The sequence below is a fragment of the Ursus americanus genome, chromosome 15 (genome assembly GCF_024610735.1).
Source record: "Ursus americanus isolate L20-20 chromosome 15, mUrsAme1.1.p, whole genome shotgun sequence".
NCBI lineage: Eukaryota > Metazoa > Chordata > Mammalia > Carnivora > Ursidae > Ursus > Ursus americanus.
The window spans coordinates 8,871,812-8,884,351 of NC_142141.1; the positions used below are offsets into that span (position 1 = coordinate 8,871,812).

Consider the following 12,540-nt stretch of genomic DNA (forward strand, 5'->3'; position numbering starts at 1 on the left):
AATTGCTTTCTAGTTATGAACCTGTGAAATCAAACATGTCCTTCCAAAATGCAGTGGTGGGACAGGCATAGGACTGACATTCCCATTCCAAAGGGGAAAAATAGCAAAGAGGAAAGGAGCGACGGGCAGGTCCTGAGCAAGCCCAAAACCTTAAGACTAGAGAATGATCTTAGGCTGTGTGTTCTGCCTGCGGGGCCCACTGGGGCAGAGGTCCTGCCTTCCGGGCACACTGAGGCAGGTATGAGTCACTTCATTCATCAGCTAGAAATTTACAGGAGACCTAGTCTTCTATTTTATAAAAAAAAAAAATGGGTAGCAAAAGTTGAGAGCCTCCAAAAGCTTACTTAGTATGGTTTGGAAATTTGCGTAAATTCACAAGTCCTTAAATTTCTACATGAGAGGGGTGTCTGGGTGGCTCAGTCATTAAGCGTCTGCCTTCGGCTCAGGGCGTGATCCTGGCATTATAGGATCGAGCCCCACATCAGGCTCCTCCGCTGGGAGCCTGCTTCTTCCTCTCCCACTCCCCCTGCTTGTGTTCCCTCTCTCGCTGGCTGTTTCTATCTCTGCCAAATAAATAAATAAAATCTTTTAAAAAAAAATTTCTACATGAGAGATTCATGTGATTCTCTTAAAGGGAGACAAAGATCTTTCGAAGTCTTAGGAGGCCATCCCTGTCCTCCTTTGATGTGACCTCGATGGACGGTCAGGGAGAGACCCCTGACCAGCCCGGAGTAGAGCTGCTTACGACCTGTATTTGAAGGAAACCCAGCATCGCGCCTGGGCTCGGACACCTGCCGCCGTCTCTGGCCGGAAAGGGATACTCTGCTCTGCCTGCTGCTTGTTGCTTATATCCATGTGGCTGGAATACTAGCTGTTGAGTCCAACGGGAAAATTTCTGAAACCCTCTGGGTGGGTGGTGGGATGAAAAATTTAAAAACTCTGAACAGTATATGCTGATTGACTTAAAACAAACAAACAAAAACAGAGATGTGGAAGATAACTTTCAGGCCCATTAACAAAAGCATATTTCATCTTCTGGTTTCTCACTCCCTTTTCCCTTTACCGGGGAGGAACCCCAGATGGTTATCGCTCAAGAGTGTAACTAGGGAAACCACAAACCTGCCCCAATTGCTATGGAGACAGCCTTTTATTTGTTTGGCCTCTGAGTATTCATGACCTCAGCAAGGAGGCCAGTAAAATGCTGTGCTTCTTACAAAGACATTTTAATTCCCAATGAGGAAAGTTGAGAATGCACATTAGGACATCTCAGCAACTTTCAGGGCTCCCCCCAGCTCAGCTGTAGTTGCGTTTGTAGAAGGACAGCCCATTTTACGGGAGGTGCAGTGAGCTGACATAACTGAAGGCTGAGTTTGTGAATCAACACACATTTTACGGTTTAGGAACACTGGTGAAGAAATGCTGTGCAGAGAATAAATCTGTCTCCAGTGGAGTCAACCCCAGGGGCATAACTGGGGACCAGCCACTGCAGTTTGCCAGGACTGGTGAGTTCCTCGGGATGGGTCACAGAAGTTTCAGTGCTAAAATGTGAAATTTCCAGACAATCCTTGGCAAGTTGGACATCCTAGGTATGAAGCCCTCTGGTCCCTAATATTAGGTTGACACAAGAAAGGATGGATTTGAGCTAAGCCTCAAAACACGAGAGCACATTCTGCAACAAGAACCAAGTGTCCTTGGTCCCCTGGTCTAAAAGTTGCTGCGAAACGAACAAAACTCTCGTCGTGAATACAGGATGTGTTCGTTTGATTTGCTTTTTGGTTGGTTGGTTGGTGTTTTCGTTGTTGTTTTATTTATCTAGAAATGCTAGAAATTGGTTTCAAATTGATACTCGTCCAAATTAAACGAGAGCTCAGCTTCTTCTGAGCAACTATCCTTCATGCTAAATTGGTTTGCAGGGATGTTCCCCCTGCATTTTTCAGCACAAATTCATTTGCCAAATCCCCAACAAACCGGAAACTATGTAAACACAGAAGTGGAGTTATTGATATTTCCCAGTGATGTGTAAAACACCCCTTTATTCTCCAAGGTCTGGTGTGCCTCGTTGGTGCTAATCCATCATCTGTGTTTGCATTAGTGTAGAGCTGGGTTTCAGGGCATCTACTGGAGTGGATGCAGTCATGTTCCTGCTGAGAAGGTGCATATGTTGAACCGCAATAGGTTTTATTACATACTTAATAAAAGGTATTATGCTAGCCACGTGGCAAGGTATGCGTAAGGATGCTTGTTGAAATAGATTCATGCTTCAATTTTTAACTACGTTCTAAGCGGGTTGTTCTGATCAGAGAGCTTAATTAACCTAGGATTCTATCCTTTACAAAGTAGGTTTTGTTGGTTGAAGTCTTTGGAATACTAAAAATCATTTAATTATCTAAATATATCTGTAAATATGACTAGATATGGGCACATTAAATTTCAGAGGTCAGCAGTCACTTTAACTATTTTATAATATGCATTTGCATTTACATGCATACGATAGGGAGATATTACATGTAATTATTATGTAGGAAAAATAGGTATAAAGTTGTCAGTTCTATAGACAGGACTCTTTGTGGATACATAAATAATTCATGGATCGGTAAACATATCAATATGCATGTATTCTTGGGTCTGGTGGACAAGTGTACCAAATGTGCAAAGTAATAGATTCACCTCTTTTTGTTCATGTGAGATGTCGTTTTAATGTGGAATTACAGTAGATCCTTAATGATGAGAAGTAGTGACAATTCCTTAGCGGACTGTGGCTTGGATCATGTGTTTGATTTGCCTACAAAATGTGGCCGGTACTCAATTATATGGGGTGTATGCCTTTCTTTTGAACATAGTTTTCCCCTTTGCCAGTTAAAATAACCTTGAGCTTTTCTTTTTCTTTTGAAGACCCCAGCCAGCAGCAGACAAATACTTCTATAATTTGTTCTTCGATAATGATTGTTTAGAATGTTAAACTGTCATAAAAAAACAACCTTCAGAAGCGATACTAGATTTCTTGTTTTCTGCTTAAAGGACAATGGATAATGGGAAGAAAAGAAACAGTCTGTCTGGGTTACTTCATGTTTTGTCTTCTGGCTTGTTTTAAGAAAGCAGGGATTCCCCAAGGTTGGTTTTTTTGTTTTGTTTTGTTTTTTGTTTTGTTTTGTTTTGAATAGTTGCAACATTCTGTTTCTCCTCAGTATGGAAAAAAGAGTACACTTGGAGTGTGGATATGTAGGAACATATCTATTTCATCAAAAACAAATTTAAATTAGTTTAGTTTTTAGAATTCTCGTATACCTCTGACGATAATTGAAATGTAAAAACCACAGGCACCAGCTTCTTCCAAAAATTTTCAAAGGATGTCTTACACTCCACTCTGTGTCCTAGGCGCCTAATACAGTGTGAACATCTACTAACACTCAGTTGCTCTTACAGGTTAATTAATGGTTGGATTCCGAGACCATAGGCTTGCTTTGAATTTGTACTAAGGATTCCCTTGTGAATTTCACGCAGAAGTCCTTCTACTTATCGTGCGCATTTTGTGTAGGTGGTTTTGCTCGGAAATTAGCAAACTCTTTGATTCCAAAGAGCGCTGGAACTTAGCTGCTTCGCCTATTGAGCATGAGGACTGCAGTACCTCTAGCTGCAGCCTCGGAGCATAGGCTGCGGCTGGATTTGGGGCCCGGAGCAACAGTGCCCTTAGGCTAAGTTTAACCATCCAAGGGCAGAGATGCTGGGGTCCCCCAGAACATCTGGATGAGAAGTAAACATCTGGATGGATGTGCCTCGGTATGTAGACCTTGCATCTGGATGAGTAGTTGGGAATTCTACTTTTCTTCCAGAAACCTATTTCTGGACATTTCTATCTTTCAGGTATTTTCTCCTCGTGGGGACTCAAGAGCATCGTGGAAATCATGAAATTTTCTTTCTTGCTTTGTTGTTGTTGTTGGGGCGTACGGGGCAGTGGTTAGGAGACAGGTAGATTGCTCTTAATATTGTAATCAGGTTTTGTAAGCCCTTTGAAAAAGATTTAGATATGCTTCTTTAGAACTGCAAAAATATTTCTTTCCTGCTTCAATTATGAAATTCAAAATTGTGATTGAAGGAGATGAATTGCGATAATATTATGCTTACGAATGGGAATTCTTACAAAAGCACCCTCTCGCTGTCTGCCTTTGGTGAAGAGTATTTTAAGTCCTCACTCACGCTGGCTTTCCTTTCTGACTTGTTTATATTCTCAGAGTATAAAAATACGGTAGTCAGGAAGCTCCTCTCGGGGAGTCTGCATTTCGTTCTTGTCGGAGGAGTCCTTTCTAAATGGACTCTGGTATCATTTTAGCACACATTGTTTGGTGAAATCTGAGCTGCCCAGGGAAATTAGAGCAGTTAATTTAATATCATGAATGTGTTGGGGCTTCCAGGCTTAGTCACAGGCAGGAGAGTGTAAATCAAATGGAGTTTTCTGTATGAAGTAGACGACAATGAAAGTCGCCTCCGAAAAACAGCCAGACTTCCCTCCACATGCTGCCTTCCCGCTCCTCATCTTCGCCACAGAAATCTCATGTTACCCCAAGCATCCTCTCCAAATACTCTCCCAGTGGAGGTCTGTGAGGCAGAAAGCTCCCCATGTAGTCAGAGAGGGAATGCTCCATCATATAGGGCACAGCTGGGCGGCGTAGCTCATGGCTTAGAGCCTTCTGCCGAGGAGTTTGAACCCAGCCCTGCCGTACCTTCAGTAGACGGACCCCCTCTGCAACCGCGCATGGCCAGCTGGGAAGTCCCTGGCACTGTGCGAGGCACCACTGGTAAAAATGGATTCAGTAGCAGTAGGAAACATACCTCTTACTGCCATGGAAAGATAGAAAGATCAGGCACCCTAAGACTGCTGAGTTCTTCGTGCTCCCATCGCCCAAAGTTCCTCCTGCACATCCATGCCTCCTGAGTAACGGAGTATGGAGTGAGCAATGGGCTTTTTGATTTGTTTTTGAGAGGGTCTTTGAAAGAGTCCTTTCAAAGCTGCAAAATGGACCTTTGACCCGAGAGCTTAGAACACAGTTCAGCGGCCTCCATCAACCCCCAGAAGCAAACTTCTAAGTCAAAATCTTTGGCCTTAGCTCTAGAAGGTTCTCTGTGTGTTTAGTAGTACTGCACTCCTAACACCTGCAAAGGAATGGTGGGCTTGCATTTATTTCGCATCGCCCACCCCATGCTTGGGGACTAACTTTTGTGTATCTGAGATGTAATTTTGAAAGAATAAGAAACCTTGTCTGAAGCAAGTATGTATTTACTTTGCTTTAGGGGCCTAGCTTATTTGCATGAAATATCAGGATTGATTGCAGACAATTAATGACCTTTTACGAACACTCTGATACTCAGTGCCATAAAGATATTAATAGCTGGGCAGCGAAGTAATTCTCAGGTTTTCATTTGCTTGACAAGCTCCTCCTAGGCCTTGTACCCCCGAAGACCTCCCTGATGACCAACACGAATGGGAAATGACTGACGACCAAGGCTGGGATACTGTTTATCTGTGGGTAGAATGAAAAGACACAATCTTGGTTATAATAAAGGTATAGCACACTTCTGCACAAATATTTGAAATTTTGGTACATTTCATACATTCTAAAATAGTCTATAAAAATACACCCACAGAAATGCCGCTTCTATTACAGCTCAGTTTTCCCTATTAGTAGGTGTCGGCTTGTGCTGCCCAGTGAGCCTGTTTGAACATCACAGAACCGATCACGTAGGAGACCTCCCCGCTTTTAGCCTTACAGCGACCAAGTCCCTCCCTAAGGCTCTGTTCCCGCGGCGCCAGTATCGCTGGGCAGAGCGCTGACGGAACATTGAACAGTGGACTTGGTTTTTCATCTTTTGCACATCTCCTTTCCCCCACCCTTTTAATCTCTTTCCACACTTCATTCTTTCCCTTCTTTCTATGAATTTCCCTTCCTCCCTACAAATGGCATTCTTTCCATGTAACATTCTGTCCATTTAGAGTATCCTGTTTGGTTTCTCGTGCTTGAAAAGAAAAGGAACAGAAAGCATCTCACAAACCCAGCAAATCAATAATATTCTAATAGCAAGGACCTCTCTGAAATGTCTGCGCAGAAGCAGATACACCACGAACTGCCATCGCTACGCGCTACCCCAGGCTTCTCAGTTTGATGATGTAGATACTTTCTACTTAGGTGGATAGGGCCATTTTTGCCGAATTCAGCATATTTACTGAACAATTTCTTGGAGCCAAAAGCCAACCCCACTGCATTTCTGCTTGGTAAGGTTTGGTGGCCTTGATGTGGGGCAGGGGTTGTTGATTCATTGGCCCTTAAACTGATGATAAATCGAGACACCGGGCAGCAGGACTAGGCTGCCTTAATAGAACCTTTGCAGGGAATCAGCGGCCCCAGTACTTACAAGAAATCCTGGGAAAGGATGTTCAGCAAACTCATGTTAAAGAAGACTCCGGAAAAATTCCAGGTAGCGAGGACGCTGAGATTTCACCTGAGTGGGCATCAGCAAGAACTTTGAACGCTAGACGTAGACGTTGTCGACCTAAAGAGTGTTTCTGCTTCTTGAGATACCCTTTGCCACTGATTTTTAAACCCTCAATGCCTAACCCTTTTATCGGGAGCATTTATTGAGATGATTCGGTTCCCCATAATATCGTGGCAGAGCCCATCTGTTGTGACACACGACATCAGTCTAATTGTACATGTTTCATTCACGTGCGTTTACAGAAATCCTGTATCTCTCTGGTTTCTCGGTGACAATAGTGTTTTAATTGTAATTCCGCCTTCCTGCAGCAGAACATAAAACCCTCCGTGAGGGTTACCGAACGTATCATCGACACATCCGTTGCACAGAGTTGTTGAGATACGTTAGTACAAGTCACAAATGAAAAATTCCAGCATCAGGAAATCCCTTCACCTGAGAGGGGCTAATTTTTTTTCTTTTTCTGAGACAAAAGAAAAAAAAAGTCGATAAGGGAGTTTTTCAGTACAGTCATACTTCTTTCGGCCATTCCCCCCAAAGACCGTGGCGTGTCCTGCACACAAAATACAACAGACAATCTGGCTCTAATAAACATTTTCTGTATACCATCTTTTATTTTCGAAATCAGATGACTGATACATAATGTGAGATTTGAGTTGGAGCGTGGTCGTGACTTACACATCACACCTATTTTGATTTAGGGATAATGGTATTAATTTGTTATCCTTCCACTAAAATACCTCAGTCCCCAACGAGAATGTATGTTAGTCGAGGCATCCTTTTAAAAGACATTATTTTCATGCTCATAAGATGGAAAGGGAAATAAAAAACGAGTCCCGAAATAGGTGCATTTAATTCTCCCCAATTTAAATTTAAGTGGTACATCTTTAAGGCAATAACAATATTCCTTTTCTTCCCCCATCAGGAACGCTTCCATCAATGGATTTCTTTAATGTTGATGGTGGTTGGTGCAGTTTGAGGGGCTCTGTAGTTAGTCAGAAAATGCTTCAATAGAATGACCTACCAGATGGGCCCCATAACAAAGCACGGAGGCATCAAACCACCACAGACATTTGGTGCTTAGAATAATAAAAAGACTATAAAATTAGATTAGTTGAGTCTAATTTGGAATTGGTATATTCCCCATGCACCCTCGCTGCTCTTGGGCAGATAAAGCCTCGAGATTTAGCACTGTGTCAGAGCAGAAGACTGCAACTTCCAGTAAAGGGAGACGAGGGAGAGGGAGAGAGGGAAAAAAGCATTCTGGGAGGTCGCGGAGGGCAGAGCAGTGACCTCCAATGATTTACAGGCCTTTAGCTTAATGAAATTGTTTCAGTGACATGACGGTAAGAGCTCGTAATGGATTGGATGCCCTAATGTAATGAAATTACTCCCTTCTGCCTAAAAAAAAAAAAAAAAAAAAAAAATGCGCAATTAATATTTACTGAGACCTGACAGCCTTTGGTGCGCTCGTCTGTGTAGTTCTCTCAGACAGTCAGAGAGCAGAGACGGAGCAGCGTGGCAGACAGGCTGGCTCTGCGCGAGCTCCTGGCGGGGACGAGCAGAGCCTGCCAGGGGTGGAGGGACAGGCGCTTGGGTGGCCGGGGATACCCGGCCCGGGCCGCCCGGCTCCTCGGCGCTGCCCCCACTCAGCCTTCATGCCCTCCCCTTGCTTTTCCACAGGCAACTGGACAACAACCACATCAGCTGCATTGAAGATGGAGCCTTCCGAGCGCTGCGCGATTTGGAGATCCTGTGAGTTGATTCTGCGACCGCTGCCTTGTGTGCGTGTGCGTGTGTGTGTCCGTGTGAGGAGGAGAGAGGGGGAGTGTGTGTGCAGGGGGGTCCGTGTGGATTGCATTTCTGTGTCTTCTGCTGCAGTGCTATTAAAATTGGGAACCGGGAGATCCCTCTGGCTCACCTTGGCCAAAGTGTTTGCAGGCAGCAAAGTGTGATTTCTCACCTCCCACAAACTGAGGTTCCTGCTAATTAAGTCTCAATTGAGTCCTTTCTCCCCCGGTGCTCCAGCGGTATTTGTTGCCGGGTGGAACAGATGGACTGGAATAGCCCCCCAGCGCCTGCCAGAGCGTTCAGGGAGAGTGTGTTTGAGTGTGGGCATGGGAAAAGACAGGTTACAGGTCTGGGAGATGCGAGAGGGGCTAGCACCAAGGGGTCCGTTGAAATCACCCAGAATCACAAAGGGACCTTGGCACGGGGCTGGGGGGGATGCCAAACAGCCTGGTAAAGTCTAGTCATTGCCATTGCTCCTGGGATCTCGCCTCGGGTTTAAATGCAAACTTTAAGCAGTAGCCTTAAAGTGGCAGGGTGGGAGAAAGATAAGAGGAGGTAGGATCCCACCCTATATACCTTGTGTAGCTGCCTTTCTGTGTCCTGGATTTTCCAATGAGTCTACCCTGACTTCCAGGGGTGTGTTGGGGGCGGAATTCAGCTAGGAATCATCTTGCGGTCAAACTAAAGTTGAATTGTGTAAGAAAACATTTTGATTGTTGTCACCCAAAGTGACACTTCCAGCTGTGCCTGATTTGGAGAAACCTAGAAAGGAAGGCAATAGAGCCTAGTAGAACTTGTATCAGGAGATCTGTGGTTCAGTCCCGACTCAGCCCCTAATTGGCTGTGTGACCTTGGGCAAGTCCCTTCCACACTCAGAGTCTCACTTTTCCCATTTGGAAAATGAAGGGTTTGCTCCTATACCTCGGGGATGACTTCTCCTTTCCAAATCCTGTAATTGCTTGGTTCTAAAAATAATTCTGATGGTACAGTTCTATCCAGTGAATGATAGGGTAGGATTTGTTGAGCATCACCCTGAAAAAAAAAAAAAAAAAAAAAACCCTAGTCACTAGGTTACATATCTCTGACTTCTAAAGGAATGAATAAATGTCAGACGAATGAATGAATGAATGAATGAATATATAAAAATGTCCCTTTCTTCCTTCCTTTTCACCTGGACCCGCAGACAGTGGGCACGGGTTGGAGAAAGCCTCTCCACGTTGTGCAAGAGGAAGGTGATTCCAAGAGGAATCACGGGAAAGAAAAGGGGATGCTGATGCTGCAAGGTGCCGGGAATCTGATGAAAGCCGCGAATTCCCAGGACAGAAGCGGCAGGACCCATAGCGAGGGAGGTCAGGCTGTCAGTCCTAAGATGGATGGTGGCTCCTCACGCAAACTCTGACCCCGGAACCGGCAACAAATGCACGTCTGCTAGGGAGAGGATGCCAGCCCGTTCGGTGACTTAGGACTTCCCTGATCAGGAGACTGGGGCTGAGAAGGGTAGGCGCAGTTTTCCCAGCCTGCAAAAAAAGCATTTCTAGAGAGGGCTGCTAGGAGCATGTCACCCTTTTCTTCAGGAGGATGAGAAAATTCCTTGGGAAGAGACCAGGAAATGGAAATCACCAGCTGCCACAAAACAGCTGTGACAACCTGACAGCCCGCATGTTAGCTCTCTGTACTAGGAGTGGTGGTGCCTTGTCTCACCAGGAAGGCTGTGTGGGGGAGAGGATGGGGCTGTACAGTCAGACACACCTGGGCGCAGTGGGACTTTGGCCAAGCTACACAACCTCTCTGAGTGTGTTCCCTCAACTCTAAGAAGAGGTGGCTTCTGTCCCTTCCATTCAACTTTCTCCCTCTCATGCCCTCATCCCCATCAAACCCCGGAACTGGCTGCTCTTCTCTACCCCAGTGTTTGCTGTTTTTAAAATGTTGGTATATTATAGCATGTTGGTACACCAGGTTTCTCAAACTTGAAGCTTAAAAGCCTATCGTGGGGGGGGGGGAGTAGTTCTCATTCCCTATTATTACAAAGAGACCACAGGATCTGATTAGTTTACCTTCTCAATTCCAAACAAAGCCAGATCAATAGCTTTGTTTTAAAGACACTCTCATTTGGCTTCACATGGCTAAGTACTTAAAATTAATCATAATCATTTATTCCATGGGTTTTTAATTTCCAGCCGAGGCACACAGCTTTGGAACCATCTATCTTAATGGTGAGCCATTCTGAAATTGGCTGGAGCTGACATCTCCATTTAAAGAATCTCCCCTCCCCAACCCCAGACCTTCCAAATCTCATCTGCACATTGACATTTTATAGCAATTCTCTGTAATCACAACTTAGGAACCGTAAAGAATCTTGACAATGAAAGAATAAATAGGAACTAAGTGAGGGTATCATATATTAACTTAATAAGTTCCTGAGAGAGAGAGGTTCAAAACACACTATCCCCAGAAAGGTCATCTTTAAGTATCTAAAGCTTTAAAAGTCTGCAAATTAAGAAGGCAAGCTAGAGTATTACAGGTGTGTTTTCTCTCTGACATTAGGTGGATGAAATAAAAAACAGGGAAGGACTCACGATCACCCCCATGGAAAGCTCTCTCACAATCAACTTAAGGAAAGTTTGTGCACATCAACTACTGGTGGAAATATTGCACATGGAATCCCCCTGTTGTTCCATTTTTTTCTGTGGATGGAACTGCTGTAAAACTTCTTCCCATCCAGGCTGGTCCCGCAGGACACACAATGGGAATTGAGGAGGGGAGCCTTTGAGAGCCACTGTTGGTAGAGAGAGAGGAATGGGTACCGGGCTGGAAAAGGCTATGACATCTGCTCACTTCATCCTCATTTTTGGCTCCTGCCCAGTGGGGGATGTCTAGCATAGAATATGGTGAACAAAGGAAAAGGGCCACCACCCTCCTCCCCTTCCCAGAGAGCCAGAAAACGGACTCAGAGAAAAAGCGTACTGTGGGTGAAACTCCTCAAGGCCCCGGGGCCACCGCAGGGGGAGAATCATGGCGCAGAGGATATTGCCTTTGTCGCATCTGTTGTGCAGTTACCCGTGCCCTCCAGTGGATATGGTGCTCTTAATACCTTCTCCACTGCATCCTCACAGCCCTCCTCCTGCAAAAGACCCATCTCAAAGAAGCCAGGTAGCCGCTTAACTAGTACGCAGCAGAGCCTGTGTGATTAACCATTCGACCAAGCTGCCTTCCCGATCCGTGTTGCCAAGGCTCTCGTGGCGTTGGCTCCCCAGGAGCATGGCCAACGGGTGCCACAGAGTGGTGGGAACTGGCCCCCGAGAGCTGGGCTAGGCGAGCTAGCGGTGAATCACAGTCCTGCCCAGGAGAATGTTGGAGCCTCCCACATGCTTCTGAAATTGTCATTTCCTTTACCCAGTTAGTGGGTCCCCACAAAGTTGAAGGTAAATCAGAACTGTTGGGGAAAGAAAATAGTCCTGCTTTTTCACTGAGTTACATTGTAGTCCAGAGACGATTTATTCTCGCTTCTGGACATCACCAGTTGACTCTGTCATTCAGTGGTTTGGGGGCTCCGTTCTTCAGACTGTCCCACAATCCAGCCCCAGCTTTCTGTATAGCCTTAAGGTTCTTAACTGAGAGTTTCTATGACTCACATGGCCGTCTGTTGCCCAAATCGCTGGCCTTTCATTTCCACCTGTTCTATACATTTGGTGATTCACATACTCGGTTTCCTCCAAGTTGGGCTTATACTGCAGTCGAATATGCCGAGACTGCATTTCTGACCCTGTGTGGTCAGGAATCGTTCGTCGTGGTGCTCTGCGCTGGTCTCCTGGCCAGCTAGGTTGAGGACTGCCAGGCACTTTGCCAGGTATACCAGTCACCTCCCTGCCCAAATGCTGTCCTGGGTCAGAAATGTTTTTAATGAAAAAAAAAAATTAAGAGCGTGGACAAATGAAACAAAAATAAGAAAACCTAGCTAATAAAATAATTTTTTCAGTAGTACTGCAGGGGAGGAGAAAAGATTTTCAGACATTGTCTCCTGACAACATGTAGCAAATCAGAAGTTCAGTAGATACGCTGCCAAAAATGCCAAGCGAAAGATGTCGGGAGCATAGCCTGAAAATGCTCACATATTCCAGCGAGTAGCCTGCCCTTGATAAAGAACTGGTGCAGCTAAATTGCATGCAGGTCCAACACATCTGCAGATAACCAGCATGTGTTGTTTTGAAGGTCCCCCTTCATTTAGGTCACTTGCCCATTTTGGAAATTCACTGACATTATTATAGG

General features: G+C 45.0%; 1 protein-coding gene across 1 annotated transcript in view; it reads left to right on the forward strand.

Moving 5' to 3' along the window:
* The window catches only part of SLIT3 (slit guidance ligand 3), a 585,386-nt gene that overhangs the window by 422,844 nt on the left and 150,002 nt on the right, over positions 1 to 12,540 (forward strand). Inside the window, exon 6 of the mRNA XM_045792074.2 lies at positions 8,167 to 8,238. Coding sequence (XP_045648030.1) covers positions 8,167 to 8,238 — 72 coding nt within the window. The remainder of the gene's footprint in view (positions 1 to 8,166; positions 8,239 to 12,540) is intronic.